At 38.4% G+C, this 17,145-nt stretch overlaps 1 protein-coding gene across 1 annotated transcript; it reads left to right on the top strand.

Annotated features, from left to right (window-relative positions):
• The first annotated feature begins 1,673 nt into the window (after positions 1 to 1,673).
• LOC124776087 (ankyrin repeat domain-containing protein 29-like) lies at positions 1,674 to 16,043 on the top strand. Its single transcript, XM_047250928.1, has 6 exons — positions 1,674 to 1,874; positions 2,011 to 2,142; positions 2,283 to 2,477; positions 2,577 to 2,801; positions 4,768 to 4,843; positions 15,658 to 16,043. Exons 1-6 carry the CDS (start codon positions 1,674 to 1,676, stop codon positions 16,041 to 16,043), a joined length of 1,215 nt encoding a protein of 404 aa, XP_047106884.1.
• Positions 16,044 to 17,145: the final 1,102 nt, after the last annotated feature.

The following is a 17,145-nucleotide window of genomic DNA, read 5'->3' as shown; positions in this document are numbered from 1 at the left end:
AGAGAATGTTTCTACAGTGTTAGAGAATATTGAACAAATGTATGAAAATAGTCTGCCTGTACAAACAATAATTAATTAATTATTGTTTTTTCTCTTATTCGTAGTGGTCAATGATAATGATAATTCATATTTGAACAAATGTATGAAAATACTCTGCCTGTACACACTATAATTAGTTAATTATTGTTTGTTCTGTTATTCTCTACTATAGTGGTCAATGATAATGATAAGTTATATCTGAAAAACAAATGTATGAAAATAGTATGCACTATAAACAATTAATTATTGTTTGTTTTGTTATTCTCTACTATACGCTGCACGAGATGTATATTTATATATGTTTTACCACTGTAGGCCTATGTTATTAATTTACTGTATAATTACAAACTCATATAATGTAACATGACAACTCCTATATCATAGTATAAGATAAAATGGATGCTCAATAAATAACAATAACAATAACACTAAAAGGCCCTGAAACCCCTCTGCATGCTCACAGCTCAGCATGTCATGTGACCAGCTATCCTAGTCCAAAGTCCATCTGTGGTCAATAGCATTTGGTTTCAGTCATTTATGCTTAACATTTAAATTATATCCATTGAAGATTACTTATCCCAAATATTAAAATGTTCTTTATTTCATTCACACTTATTAAATTCACTTTCTTCTTTTGTATCATTACATCACCTGAATCCACACACATTAGTCAGAGTCTTACTATATTTACTCCTTCCTCTTCTACACTGCATTATTCAAATGTCTTATTTTTAGAATACTAATTTTCAGATTTTCATTCAATAAACATACAGTCAAATCTTTGTAAGGATTAATGTGGAACCTTAATTGCTTCTTTGTGAATGGCTTGTCTTGGCACTTACATTTCCAAATCAGTTTTCTCTCCTCTTGAAGAATGAGATTTTCACTCTGCAGCAGAGTGTGTGCTGATATGAAACTTCCTGGCAGATTAAAACTGTGTTCGAGTATCAGTCCAACACACAGTTTTAATCTGCCAGAAAGTTTCTCTCCTCTTGGAAAATTCTTGGTAAGTCTCCCACAGTACACATGTTCAGCAGACGACAGTGCCACAGCTGTGACACACATTATTATGTGACACTGGCATCTGTTATCTTACTGGCATGTTTGCTTGTGTGAACGAATGTGTGTGTGTTTCCTTTTCTGAAGAAAGCTTTGGCAGAAAGCTAAATGTGTAGCAGTCTTTCCATTGTGCCTGTCTGCAACTCAAAGTGTCATCTCCAAATTGAATAGTAATCCATACTTTTCCTTATAGTGTTGATATACCATTACAGATAGGGTAATTATTGATTTCCAGTGAGCTAATGGGTCTGTAATTGGTTTTGTGCACTTTTTTTAAAGATTTTCTCACTGAAACTCGCCTCCCTAAGTGGTACATGTGATGCCTGTCTGAATGTGTGTGATGTAATTGTATTTCGTCTTTGTCTTTAATTAAATCACCTTGCTGCTTGAGATGCTTTGGAGTTCACAGTTTGATTGTCCTTCAGATCACTTTAAATAAATTCTAAGAACGAAAATATTTGGATGTATATGAAATTTTTTGAAGAAGATAATTACTAATTTTAATATCTATTAACACAGTGAAAGATCCCATAGACGAAAACCTTCTTGAAGCTTCAATAAATGCAAATACTAAAATGGTGAAATGGTGCTTGAAACACGGTGCAAACATTGACTGTCATTATGAAGATATGCTGACACCACTGCATATAGCTGCAGAGAAAGGTCATGAAGAAATGCTCGATATTCTTCTCAAACACAGCAACAAGTGTATTGACTCGAAAACATTGTTTGGAGACACAGCACTTCTGATTGCCACACAAAATGAACATAAAATGGTAACTATATGAACTGTTACTATTAAACAAGGTGTTTACTAATTTTAAGTCATTGATGAAAAGCTCACCCTCTACCATACTATGCTGATATTCATGAGACATGCAATCCACCTTTTTCTGGATTATTTGATTCTAGATTATGAAAACACTATTAGACAAAGGAGCAAATGTGAACTGTATGGACATTTTTGGCAGGACGCCTTTACATGTGGCTGTTTTTAAAAAGAAATCTGGCATTGTAAAAATATTGATATCTTATGGTGCAAGAGTAAGTAATCTCATTTCAGTATGAAAATTCAAGATGGTTATAAAGAGACAATAAACTTTTAGTAAAATTATTGATAAATTTAAGCAGAAAATCTACTCAAATTTTGATAGTGGTACTATCAAATGCTTTCTTTTTTTAAGGTCAACACTATGGATACATTTGGGGAACATGCACTATGTACAGCAGTCATTACATCCCCAAATCCACCTGTCACATATGCTCTTCTGAAGAATGAGGCAAATATCAACTGCATTAACAGTCAAGGAATGAGTCTGCTTTCTGAAGCTATTCTATCAGCACACACAAAGTCAAGTATTGATGCAATAAAAATGCTGGTAGTCATAGTGTTACTTTCAGAGCTACATGTATAATCAACTAAAAAACTGAGTAGTTTTGTAAAGCTTGTCACTTTAGAGACAAATATTGTTTTCCAGTTGCGTCATGGGGCTAGTGTAAACATGCGCAACACTATCAATGGGCAGACACCTCTACATGTTGCTGCGCAGACTGGCAATCAGCCCATTGTTGAGCTCCTGGTAGCATCAGGAGCTGATACAAAAGTAAAAGACCACCATGGCCGTACACCCCGAGATACAGCTAAACAGTATGGTCATCCTGAACTTGTAGAGAAGATGAGAGCTGTGCGTTTCATAAATCCTGTAAGGCTGTCTTCAACCCACAGTCACAAAGAAAGAAATAATTAACATTTGTCATTGTTGCATATTTCATTAATTTAAAAATATTTTAATCAATAAATATAATGAAAGTAATTGTGCTATGTCTCTCTGTGCTGCCAAAACTTCACAAGCAAATTTTTCAGCCCCATGGGGTTATCTAGTGTAGTAGCCCTCAACCCCCATCGTTGAAGAAGATTTTGTTTTGGAACTGCAGGGGCTAGTTATCAAGATATGGTTTTCTAAAGAGGGCATTTGTTGTGACAACAATGTAATCATGGCTTGTCCCCACCAGTGAAGAACTTTTGGTTTGGAATTACATGGGTTGTGTTTTAAAATATGGGTGTCAAAAGAGGACATCACACCAATGGACTTCTTATGGAAAAATGGTGAAGCAGCTTGGAATGTTAGAGAATATTGTAAAACATTCTAAAAGTTATAGAATCTTCATCTAGACTCTAGAATATTCTAGATCTTCAAGGTAATCTGTAATTACTTGCACATCTGGAAATTTGGGGCAAACATTCGAATTATTCCAAAAATCAGCTTCAGCAGATGAAATCAATGCATGTCTGGAGAAATCATTTCTTTGGTGTCAATTGAAGAAAGTGCAGTTATGAACAAATATGTGAGCTGAGCTTTCCAATGATGAGGAAACAAAACATTTTGTCAAGAATAATTACAAGTTAGTGAATACACTCACACAACTGTAATATTGTCAATAGACCAAATAAATTAACAGATAAAGTTTTTATTTTCTTTTCTTTCCTCTCTCTCTCTCTCTCTCTCTCTCTCTCTCTTCTTTTTTTTCCAAGTACTCGCCAAAATGCTTGAAGCTGGTTATTAGAAAGAGCCATTTCAGCTGTCAGAAATGAAGCAGTTGATGATAGTAATTCAAAAATCCAGAGCAAGGAATGGTTCTGAACAGTTATCAAGCAATATAGATTGATTGATTGATTGATTGATTTTTATTGTTGTAGAGACCTCAGAGATCATCTGAGGCATTACAAAAGTCAATATTACATAGTATAAATGTTACACAAATAACTACAAAAACAAGAAAAATATTGCACAATATAAATATTACAGAAATAATTATGGTACCTTCACACAAAAACAAAACAGAGAAACTTCTGGTACAAATTGATATTGCATGGTAAATTTAGCCAATTACAGACTTACTCATATATAGAAGCATATAAAAACTGATCACAAAGTATAGTCATACCATATTCTTTGCCTCCCTTAAAAATTCATCAGTTTCATAAATGCTGAGCTCAAGAAGAAATTCTTTTACTTTTTTGTTGAATTGGAAGATCCCTGATATGTTGGGGTATGGCATTAAAAAATTTTATGGACTTGTATAAGAAGCACTTTTCTGTTTTTTTATAGTTACATCAGAAAGAAACTAGGTCCTGCCTGTTTCTTGTGTTATAATTATGTCGCATGTCATACTGTTGATAACTCGGATAGTTCTCCTTAATATGCATTATACACTGTAGTATAAATGTTGACGGCAGGGTCATAATCTGTAATTTTTTAAAGCTTGGCCTACAGTGAGCTCTGGGTGCCAAGCTACATATTAGTCTTATTGCCTTCTATTGCAGTTTGAAGACATTAGCTGCCTTGCTTTGATGTCACGACAGTATTGTACCATAGGAAATGTGACTGTGTATTAAAGCAAAATAAACCACTTTAAGTACTGGCACGTTTAGACAAATACGCAGCTTCCTTACAGCAAATATTCCTTTGCTAATGCTGCTTCCCACTTTTTCTATATGGCTACCCGAGGATAAGTTTGAATCAATTGAGATTCCAAGGAAATTAACAGCATTTGAGCTCCGCTCAAGTTCAATGTTATTATTCCACGATACATACAGGTCTTGTATTTTTTTTTTTTTTCAGTTGACACAAAGGGAATTAGCTTTACACCACTTTTCAACTTTGACAGCGGACTGGTCTGCTTCATATTTCACCTTCTGTGCTGTTTCTGCAGTTATACAGACTGCAAGATCATCTGCAAATAAGTAAGTCCTAGTTGACGGCCCAACTATGTTACATGGTAAGTCATTTATATAAACAATAAATAGAATTGGGCCAAGTACAGAACCTTGTGGGACACCCATGCCCATAGGTAAGTAATCTGATTCTGCACCATTAAAAACCACCTTCTGCACTCTATTACTTAGATAAGATTTTATCAATTCCAGAGCACTTCCTGTAAAGCCATAGAATTGCAGTTTGTTCGATAAGATTTCATGAGACATAGTGTTGAAAGCTTTTGATAAATCAAAGAGTTTATTCTGAACCACTAGCTTGCTTTCTAGTTGCTTCACACACTGTGTTAAAAGTGATAAGGCAGATTTAACAGTTCCTAACCCTGATCTGAAGCCAAATTCACTATCAGTGAAGATTTTGTTTTCTTCAAAGTATTTTACTATTTGATTATTTAATATAGCTTCTATCACTTTAGACAAGATTGGCACAATTGAAACAGGCCTAAAATTATCACAACTCGAGAGGCTGCCTTTTTTGTGTATTGGAGTGACTTTAACAAACTTTAGTGCCTTTGGGAACTGAGCCTCCAAAATACATGTATTTACTACATGTGTTATCAATTCTGGCAGTTGAACTGAATCACACTTTAAAATGGCTGAACTTAAACCATAAACGTCATTACTAAAACTGTTCTTCATTTTCCTCAGTATATTAGTAACATAATGTACCTTGACCCGTTTAAAGCTAAATGTACTTTCAGGCTTTGTGGTGTTTCTGAGGTAGTATTTATGGTCAGCTATATTGGAAGTGCCAATCACCTTTATTATTTCGTGCATCTTCTCAGTGAAGAATGTATTTAACTGTGCAGCATTCAGATTACTGCTTTCAGCCTGTGAAGTCATTTTCCTGTTGCACTGACTGTTAATGATATTCCACATTGCACATGTCTTATTTTCAGATGTTAGTATTATATCTTCATTCTTTTTACACCTAGCTTCCTTTAAGGCCTGTCTTATTTTTTTTTTTTTTTTTCTTTTTCACTGTGAGCATGTCTTTAAATACTTTAGAACCTGTACTTCTATACCAGTCATAATATTGATCACACTCCCTCTTGATCTTCAACACCTTTTCATCCTTGACCTTTTTATTATTTAGTAACTTAATGGGAAAGGACATCTTTAGCATATGCAGAAAGAGTAGATATGAGTTCTTCCACCTTTATATCTATTGCATGTTCTCGATAAACCTGCAACCAATTACTTTTATCAATATGAGATTTAAACATATCATAATTGACTACACATACTTTCTTTCCTGCTGTGTGCACTGAGTCAGTGTTACAATTTCTTGTTATATCTGTTCTAAGAAGTAGTGGCCAGTGGTCAGATACCCAGGTTTTAATTACCTCTGACTTGAGACGCATTAACTCATTTGATACAACTATATTGTCAATACAGGTACCAGTACCTTTATAATGTGGCCTTGTTATTTCAGTGGTTGTAATATAAAGACCAAAGGAATCAAAATATCCACGGGTGTGCTGCCGGTCTATAGTGTCCAACGAGCACACTATTTCGGCGATCATACATGTCGCCATCATCAGGTGAACTGACGGACTGAGCTCCTGTGAACGTGCCGGCACGGAGATCCGTACGCTATGGCTGCTCGGAGGGAACTGGGTTCGGTCGTGGCGGCGGCACGCTCCCTCCCCCGTCCGCGCCCCGCGCCGCGGTCGCGCGGTGGAACAGATTGCGACGGCGTCTGAGATGATGTCGGTGTGATGGCTCTGTCCGCCGTGGTCGTCACAACTACACGTTTGCTCGATTTACTCTTGATTAACCCAATCGCTGGTTCCCAAGCTTTGCTAAGATTATAGCCACAGTCACGGTTGGTGCGAATTTCGATGGCCTCTCTAACAATGCTGTCCCAGTATCTCGACGTCTGTACCAGAATCCTCGAGTGGTCATACTCCATAGCATGATTTTCCGACAAACAATGTTCAGCGACCGCCGACTTGCTCGGATACATCAGTCGAGTGTGCCTCTGGTGTTCACGGCATCGATCCTCGACGGTACACATCGTCTGACCAATATACGACTTGCCACATTGACACGGAATCTGGTACACGCCGACCTTCCTCAAACCGAGGTCATCTTTGGCGATCCCCACCAGTGCACGGGTTTTATTCGGAGGACAAAACACAGTTCCGACCCGGTGTTTCTGCAGAATGCGGGCGATTTTCTCCGAGAGTGCGCCTGTGTATGGAATAAATGCAGTGCCTACCTCTTCCCTCGTGACTTCATCCATCTCAACAGGTTGTGGATGCAGTGATTGGGCGGAGAGCACGTTGAATCTGCCACTCTGAGTACCCATTTTTTCGAAATACAGTTCTCAGATGTTCCAATTCCTGGGGTAGACTCTCAGGGTCAGAGATAGTGCGCGCCCTATGTACTACAGTTTTAAGTACCCCATTCCTCTGTGAAGGGGAACATTGTTTGTCGGAAAATCACGCTATGGAGTATGACCGCTCGAGGATTCTGGTACAGACGTCGAGATACTGGGACAGCGTTGTTAGAGAGGCCATCGAAATTCGCACCAATGACAACCTCATAAACCGTGACTGTGGCTATAATCTTAGCAAGGCTTGGGAACACGTGATTGGGTTAATCAAGAGTAAATCGAGCAAACGTATAGTTGTGACGACCACGGCGGACAGAGCCATCACAACGACGTCATCTCAGACGCCGTCGCAATCTGTTCCACCAGGCGCGGGGCGCGGACGGTGGAGGGAGCGCGCCGCGGGCGGAGGGTATTTAATCGGCCGCCGCCGCGACCGAACCCAGTTCCCTCTGAGCAGCCATAGCGTACGGATCTCCGTGCCGGCACGTTTACAGGAGCTCAGTCCGTCAGTTCACCTGATGATGGCGACATGTATGATCGCCGAAATATTGTGCCCGTTGGACACTATAGACCGGCAGCACACCCGTGGATATTTTGATTATCAAATACGCTGGGAGAAACTCAAGAATCACAAGACCAAAGGAATTTAATAAATTATTTACATATGAGTTATAGATAGTGGTCAACTGAAAATTCAAATTGAAATCTCCACAGATTAGTATCCTACACTTATACTTACAGACTGTCTCACATAAAGACACTAACTTGTTAACAAAATCGTCTGTTGAAATGCCTCCAGTCTTAGTTGAGTACAAAGCTACAACTATTAAATTTAAATCTGTTAATCTAACAGCTGCAATTTCACATAACATTTCTAGAGATAATGCTTTAACTTTTGCTATTGGTTCATAGGCAAACCTACGTTTCTAGCATTTGTAGACATGGAGAAAGCTTTTGACAATGTTGACTGGAATATGCTCTTTCAAATTCTGAAGGTGGCAGGGGTAAAATACAGGGAGCGAAAGGCTATTTACAATTTGTACAGAAACCAGATGGCAGTTATAAGAGTTGAGGGGCATGAAAGGGAAGCAGCGGTTGGGAAGGGAGTGAGACAGGGTTGTAGCCTCTCCCAGATGTTATTCAATCTGTATATTGAGGAAGCAGTAAAGGAAACAAAAGAAAAATTTGCAGTAGGTATTAAAATCCATGGAGAAGAAATAAAAACTTTGAGGTTCGCCGATGACATTGTAATTCTGTCAGAGACAGCAAAGGACTTGGAAGAGCGGTTGAACGGAATGGACAGTGTCTTGAAGGGAGGATATAAGATGAACATCAACAAAAGCATAACGAAGATAATGGAATGTAGTCGAATTAAGTCGGGCGATGCTGAGGGAATTAGATTAGGAAATGAGACACTTAAAGTAGTAAAGGAGTTTTGCTATTTGAAGAGCAAAGTAACTGATGATGGTCGAAGTAGAGAGGATATAAAATGTAGACTGGCAATGGCAAGGAAAGCGTTTCTGAAGAAGAGAAGTTTGTTAACATCGAGTATTGATTTAAGTGTCAGGAAGTCATTTCTGAAAGTATTTGTATGGAGTGTAGCCATGTATGGAAGCTCTCCATGCTACTCTATCCTGTGCAAGCTTCTTCATCTCCCAGTACCAACTGCAACCTACATACTTCTGAATCTGCTTGGTGTATTTATCTCTTGGTCTCCCTCTACGATTCCTACCCTCCACGTTGCCCTCCAGTACTAAATTTGTGATCCCTTGATACCTCAGAACATATCCTACCATCTGACCCCTTCTTCTAGTCAAGTTGTGCCACAAACTTCTCTTCTCCCCAATCCTATTCAGTACCTCCTCATTAGTTATGTGATCTACCCATCTAATCTTCAGCATTCTTCTGTAGCACCACATTTCAAAAGCTTCTATTCCCGTCTTGTCTAAACTATTTATCGTCCACGTTTCACTTCCATACATGGCTACACTCCATACAAATACTTTCAGAAACGACTTCCTGACACTTAAATCAATACTCGATGTTAACAAATTTCTCTTCTTCAGAAATGCTTTCCTTCCCATTGCCAGTCTACATTTTATATCCTCTCTACTTCGACCATCATCAGTTATTTTGCTCCCCAAATAGCAAAACTCATTTACTACTTTAAGTGTCTCATTTCCTAATCTAATACCCTTAACATCACCTGACTTAATTCGACAAATTGTAAATAGCCTTTCGCTCCCTATATTTACCCCTGCCACCTTCAGAATTTGAAAGAGAGTATTCCAGTCAACATTGTCTAAGGCTTTCTCTAAGTCTACAAATGCTAGAAATGTAGGTTTGCCTTTCCTTAATCTAGCTTCTAAGATAAACTGTAGGGTCAGTATTGCCTCACGTGTTCCAATATTTCTATGGAATCCAAACTGATCTTCCCCTAGGTTGGCTTCTACTAGTTTTTCCATTCATCTGTAAAGGATTCGCGTTAGTATTTTGCAGCCGTGACTTATTAAACCGATAGTTCGGTAATTTTCACATCTGTCAACACCTGCTTTCTTTGGGATTGGATTTATTATATTCTTCTTGAAGTCTGAGGGTATTTTGCCTGTCTCATACATCTTGCTCACCAGATGGTAGAGTTTTGTCAGGACTGACTCTCCCAAGACCGTCAGTAGTTCTAATGGAAAGTTGTCTACTCCCAGGGCCTTGTTTCGACTCAGGTCTTTCAGTGCTCTGTCGAACTCTTCACGCAGTATCATATCTCCCATTTCATCTCCATCTACATCCTCTTCCATTTCCATAATATTGTCCTCAAGTACATCGCCCTTGTATAGACCCTCTATACACTCCTTCCACCTTTCTGCTTTCCCTTCTTTGCTTAGAACTGGGTTTCCATTTGAGCTCTTGATATTCATGCAAGTGGTTCTCTTTCCTCCAAAGGTCTCTTTAATTTTCCTGTAGGCAGTATCTATCTTACCCCTAGTGAGATAAGCCTCTACATCCTTACATTTATCCTTTAGCCATCCCTGCTTAGCCATTTTGCACTTCCTGTTGATCTCATTTTTGAGACATTTGTATTCCTTTTTGCCTGCTTCATTTACTGCATTTTTATATTTTCTCCTTTCATCAATTAAATTCAATATTTCTTCTGTTACCCAATGATTTCTACTAGCCCTCGTCTTTTTACTTACTTGATCCTCTGCTGCCTTCACTTCTTCATCCCTTGAAGCTACCCATTCTTCTTCTACTGTATTTCTTTCCCCCATTCCTGCCATTTGTTCCCTTACGCTCTCCCTGAAACTCTGTACAACCTCTGGTTTAGTCAGTTTATCCAGGTCCCATCTCCTTAAATTCCCACCTTTTTGCAGTTTCTTCAGTTTTAATATACAGTTCATAACCAATAGATTGTGGCCAGAGTCCACATCTGCCCCTGGAAATGTCTTACAATTTAAAACCTGGTTCTCAAATCTCTGTCTTACCATTATATAATCTATCTGATACCTTTTAGTATCTCCAGGGTTCTTCCATGTATACAACCTTCTTTCATGATTCTTGAACCAAGTGTTAGCTATGATTAAGTTATGCTCTGCACAAAATTCTACCAGGCGGCTTCCTCTTTCATTTCTTACCCCCAATCCATATTCACCTACTACATTTCCTTCTCTCCCTTTTCCTACTACCGAATTCCAGTCACCCATGACTATTAAATTTTTGTCTCCCTTCACTATCTGAATAATTTCTTTTATTTCATCATAAATTTCTTCAATTTCTTCGTCATCTGCAGAGCTAGTTGGCACATAAACTTGTACTACTGTAGTAGGCATGGGCTTCGTGTCTATCTTGGCCACAATAATGCGTTCACTAAGCTGTTTTTAGTAGCTTACCCACATTCCTATTTTTTAATTCATTATTAAACCTACTCCTGCATTACCCCTATTTGACTTTGTATTTATAACCCTGTATTCGCCTGACCAAAAGTCTTGTTCCTCCTGCCAACGAACTTCCCACTATATCTAACCTTAACCTATCCATTTCCCTTTTTAAATTTTCTAACCTACCTGCCCGATTAAGGGATCTGACATTCCACACTCCGATCCATAAAACGCCAGTTTCTTTCTCCTGATAACGATGTCCTCTTGAGTAGTCCCCGCCCGGAGATCCGAATGGGGCACTATTTTACCTCCGGAATATTTTACCCAAGAGGGCACCATCATCATTAACCATACAGTAAAGCTGCATGCCCTCGGGAAAAATTACGGCTGTAGTTTCCCCTTGCTTTCAACCATTCACAGTACCAGCACAGCAAGGCCGTTTTGGTTAGTGTTACAAGGCCAGATCAGTCAATCATCCAGACTGTTGCCCCTGCAACTACTCAAAAGGCTGCTGAAAATGTTATAGATCTTAGAATGTTCTAGAGTGTTTCTGAATTTTTTGTATCACTCTCGAATGTTTTGGAATGTTCTCAGTGCTCTGTAAAGAAGTGATTGGCAGAGTACTTTATTTCATATTTGGGTATTGTTGAATGCCGCAGTGGATTTAAGATTACTGGAGAGTATTTTTGAGCATTCGAGAGTACTTTCTAGTGTGACTTATTAACATTTTTATGATTTTGTGAGTGTTCATTTTTGCTATGTTCTCAAATGATCTGGAATGTTCAGTGTTGCAAAAACATGACTGACATCTCAGATGGCTGTTGAGTGTAGGTGAAAAAAGAGCAAAAGATGTGTGAACATTTATTTCCAATCTTTGAACACTAGTTTTGATTAAAGATTTTAACCCTAGGACGCCTAAAGGGGGGGGGGGGGGGGGGGGGGGGTTCGTTGAACCCACAATTTTTTTATGTCCCCTGCTTTTGCCCAAGTAACTTTCATACTGCATATTCCCTTTTGGTTATTGTTTGTTGGCTACCTTATGAAACGTTAGTGTCAATATATTTTATAGAAAATATGTGACAGCATAGGTGGGGTTGGTGGGATCACTCATGGGAAAATTCCTGCAGTAGTGGGTGTTAGAGCTGCACCTTTTTTAGATTGAAGTCAGCTGGTAGGTATTCATGCTTAAGGGAAGTCTCTCTAACAAAGAAACCAATTTTGACAAAGATTAGGTATCCGAGTTATGAGGGAATTAGTATATTTCATCAAAATATACAAGGTATTAGAGATAAAGTTAGTGAACTGCTTATAGATGTTGACTCTGAAATTATTGTTATATCTGAACACTTCTTAAATAAGGAGATAATTCAGAGGCTTCCTTTACCAGGATACAGGTTGGCTGGCAGCTTTTCGAGGAGCTCTTTGCGGTGTGGGGGAGTAGCCATGTATGTGAAAAACGGCATCCCATTTGAGTCAATTGATGTTTCAAAGTACTGCACTGAAAAGGTGTTTGAATGTTGTGCAGCTGTGGTTAAATTTAACGGAGCTAAACTTCTAACTGTTGTTATTTATAGATCCCCAGACTCCGATTTCACAACATTTTTGCTAAAGCTAGAGGAGGTTCTTGGTTCACTTTATAGGAAATACAAAAAGTTAGTTATATGTGGTTACTTCAGTATTAATTGTATAAGTGATTGTGCAAGGAAGAGGATGCTGGTAGACCTCCTTAATTCATATAATCTTATGCAAACCGCATTCTTTCCAACGAGAGTGCAAGGGAACAGTAGAACAACCATAGACAACATTTTTGTTCATTTCTCATTACTAGAAGGGCATTCTGTTAGCAAAAAGGTGAATGGTCTTTCAGATCATGATGCAGAAATTTTAACTCTAAAAGATTTTTGTGCTGCAACACATGTTAAATATAGTATTCAACTGTTTAGGAAAGCTGATCCAGTTGCTGTAGAGACCTTTGTAAACCGCATCAAGGAACAAGAGTGGCAAGATGTTTATAGTGCTGATACAGTAGACAATAAATATAATGCTTTTCCCAAGATTTTTCTCATGCTCTTTGAAAGTTGCTTTCTGTTAGAACGTTCAAAACAGGGTACTAGCACAAACAGGCAGCCTGGGTGGCTGACTAGAGGGATAAGAATATCTTCTAGAACAAAGTGGCATTTATATCAAAATGCTAGAAACAATCAAAATCTAAATGCAGCAGCCCACTACAAACAGTATTGTAAGGTGCTTAAAAATGTTATTAGGAAGGCAAAAAGTATGTGGTATGCAGATAGAATAGCTAAGTCTCAGGATAAAATTAAAACCATATGGTCAGTCGTAGAGGAAGTGGCTGGTCTGCAGAGACAGGTCGAGGATATAGAATCAGTGCATAGTGGGAATGTCTGTGTTACTGATAAGTCGTGTATATGTACAGTATTTAATAATCACTTTCTGAATATAGCATGTGAACTAAATAGAAACCTAGTCCCAACAGGGAATCATGTAGTGGTCTTAGAAAAAAGTGTTCCGAGACTGTTACCGGAAATGCTCCTCCATGTTACTGACAAGAGGGAGATTGAGTTAATAATTAAATCTCTAAAGACCAAGAACTCTCATGGATATGATGGGGTATCTAGCAGAATACTGAAGTATTGTTCTATGTATGTTGGCCCAGTACTTAGCCCAATCTGTAACTTTTCCTTCAGGAGTGGTCGGTTTCCTGGCTGATTAAAGTACTCAGTAGTGAAGCCACTTAATAAAAAGGGAGACATTGATCATGTTGACAATTTTAGACCTTTTTCCTTGCCATCGGTGTTTGCTAAAGTTATCAAGAAGGTTGTATATACAAGGTTACTGGAGCATTTAAATTCACATAATTTGCTGTCAAATGTTCAGTTTGGTTTTAGAAATGGTTTAACAACTGAAAATGCTATATTCTCTTTTCTCTGTGAGGTTTTGGATGGATTAAATAAAAGGTTGCGAACGCTAGTTGTTTTCTTTGATTTAACGAAGGCTTTTGACTGTGTTGACCACAAAATATTACTGTAGAAGTTGGACCATTATGGAGTAAGGGGAGTAGCTTACAATTGGTTCGCCTCTTACTTTAAGAACAGAAAGCAGAAGGTAATTCTCCGCAATATTGAGAGTGGTAGTGATGTTCAGTCCCAATGGGGCACTGTTAAGTGGGGCGTTCCCCAAGGGTCGGTGCTGGGGCCACTGCTGTTTCTTATTTATATAAATGATATGCCTTCTAGTATTACAGGTGATTCAAAAATATTTCTGTTTGCTGATGACACCAGCATGATAGTGAAGGATCTTGTGTGTTATATTGAAACAGTATCAAATAATGGAGTTTATGAAATAAGTTCGTGGCTTGTGGAAAATAATTTGATGCTAAATCACAGTAAGACTCAGTTTCTAACTCACAATTCAACAAGAACTGATATTTCGATCAGACAGAATGGGCATATTATAAGCGAGACGGGAACAGTTCAAGTTCCTAGGCGTTCGGATAGATAGTAAGCTGTTGTGGAAAGCCCATGTCCAGGATCTTGTTCAGAAACTAAATGCTGCTTTATTTACCATTAGAACAGTATCTGAAATAAGTGACACTTCAGCACAAAAAGTAGTCTACTTCGCATATTTTCATACGCTTATGTCGTATGGTATTATTTTTTGGGGTCATTCTTCTGATTCAAAAAGGGTATTTTTGGCTCAAAAACAGTCTGTTCGAGCTATATGTGGTGTAAGCTCGAGAACCTCTTGTCAGCCCCTATTCAATAGTCTGGGAATTCTGACATTGCCCTCACAGTATATATTTTCTTTAATGTCGTTTGTTGTTAGCAATATTAGCCTATTCCCAAGAGTTAGCAGCTTTCACTCAGTTAATACTAGGCAGAAAGTCAATCTGCATTTGGAATGCACTTCTTGTGCAGAAAGGAGTGCAGTATTCTGCTGCATCCATTTTCAATAAGCTACCACAAGAACTCAAAAATCTTAGCAGTAGCCCAAACTCTTTTAAGTCTAAACTGAAGAGTTTCCTCATGGCTCATTCCATCTATTCTGTCGAGGAGCTCCTGGAAGAGCTAAAAAATTAAGCAAATTCCAGTGTTACATTGTTGATTTCCTTTATTTAAACTTAGGACTTGTCACCTGAATATGTTTTTTTTTTTTTTTTTGTATTTCATTTTATCTGTTTCTAATATCATGTTATAATTTCATGTATAGACTCGTTCCATGACCATGGAGACTTCTCCTTAATTTGGTCCCATGGAACAATAAATAAATAAACTTATTATGGGTTCAACAACCCCCCCCCCCTTATGCTTCCATGCTATAGAAAATTTCCCTTTGTAGGATTTCGTATTGCTCATCTCTACAACAATGGAAGTTAGTTTCGTGTTGGTTTGTATTCTTGATATTCACAACAATCAGTTTACTTTCAGAGGAAGAAAAATGTTGATGTCAGTCAGCTGTTATTTATCTTGTAAACCTGCAGTGAGTTAGTGCAGTTCCCTACTGTTCACACCCAGACTCAGAAATCACTAAAAGAATACGTGACTTGTCTTTAGAAAGAGTTCTGAATGAAATTTTAGATGAAGATTCTGACACGGGGAGTGAACGTGAATATAAGGATGGTGTTATGGAGTATGATTCAGATCGGGAAAGTGATCTGGATGTTAGAGAAGATGAAGATAGCGCAGCTTCAGGCAGTCACCATGAGGATGTTATTGTGGCCATATCTGGAAGAAGATACGTAACCACACAGTCTAGAATTCCTCAGAGGTCTGTTGCTAATATGGTAAGAGAGCAGGCAGGAGTAACTCCAGCTGGTGTTTGCCATTCACCTGGACAAGCCTTGAAGTTACTTCTTACGCCTGACATCATGGATGTTATAGTAAAACATTCAAATGAAGAGGTAGTTAGGCGAAATGTTACTTTGACTTATGAGACATAATTGTATGCCTTTATAGGAATCCTGAGACTTATGGGGGCAAATAAGGACAATTCTGTCAGTGTACATGATCTTTGATCAGACCTAATGGGTCAGCCAGTTTACAAGGGTATTATGGCAAGAGAACATTTCAAGGAACTTATTGCAATCATAAAGCTTGATGACAAAAGTACCCGCCAGCTAAGAAGGGAAGCAGACAAGTTCACAGCAATCCGTGATGTTCTCAACAAAGTGAATGATAGGTTTCCACTACTGTATAAACCCGGGGTCCACATCACCATTGATGAGATGCTCAGCTTGTTTAGATGGCGCTGCCCCTTCAAAGTATTTATAAAGGATAAACTGGACAAGTATGGCATCCTTATACGCATGATGTCCGATGAAGTTGACAGATACGTCTTGAATATGGAACCCTGTGCAGGTAATGTTCAGAATTTGTCAAAACAAGAACGGGGTTCAGCAGCTGTCGTCAAACGTCTGGTAGCACCTGTGAAAAATACTGGTTGAAATGTTACTACAGACCGATACTACACATCGGTGGATTTGGCGGAAGAGTTATACCAAGACTACAGAGTTACTACAGTAGGAACTCTCCAGTCAAACAGGAAGCATATTCCAGACATAATGAAGAACACGTCAAATCGAGAGCTATATTCATCAATGTTCTTGTTCACAGACCCATCAACAGGTAGGCCTCCAGTAACTTTGGTGTCATACATAGCAAAAACGAAACCAAGTAAAAACTTACTGATGTTGTCAACAATGCACCAAGATAAAGGCACTGTTGGAGGAGAGAAGAATAAAACCGAGATAAATGCATATTATAATTCCACTAAAGGTGGAATTGATACCATTGATCAATTGGTGCGTATGTACACCTGCAAGAGGGGAACAAAGAGATGGTCACTATCTGTATTTTACTCTCTCATTGACATTTGTGCTATCAATGCAATCACCATATTCATCCAGCAACATCCAAGATGGAATGAAAAGAAACACAACAAACAGAAACGTTATCTTCTGCAAGCTGGGATGGAGCTAGTGAAATTGCAGGTAGAAGAAAGAAGTGCCAATGCAAGAGGGTTATCTAACCAAACTGTTCAAT

This window comes from Schistocerca piceifrons, chromosome 2 (assembly GCF_021461385.2).
Source record: "Schistocerca piceifrons isolate TAMUIC-IGC-003096 chromosome 2, iqSchPice1.1, whole genome shotgun sequence".
Lineage (NCBI taxonomy): Eukaryota > Metazoa > Arthropoda > Insecta > Orthoptera > Acrididae > Schistocerca > Schistocerca piceifrons.
This window is presented reverse-complemented; position numbering and strand designations above follow the sequence as displayed.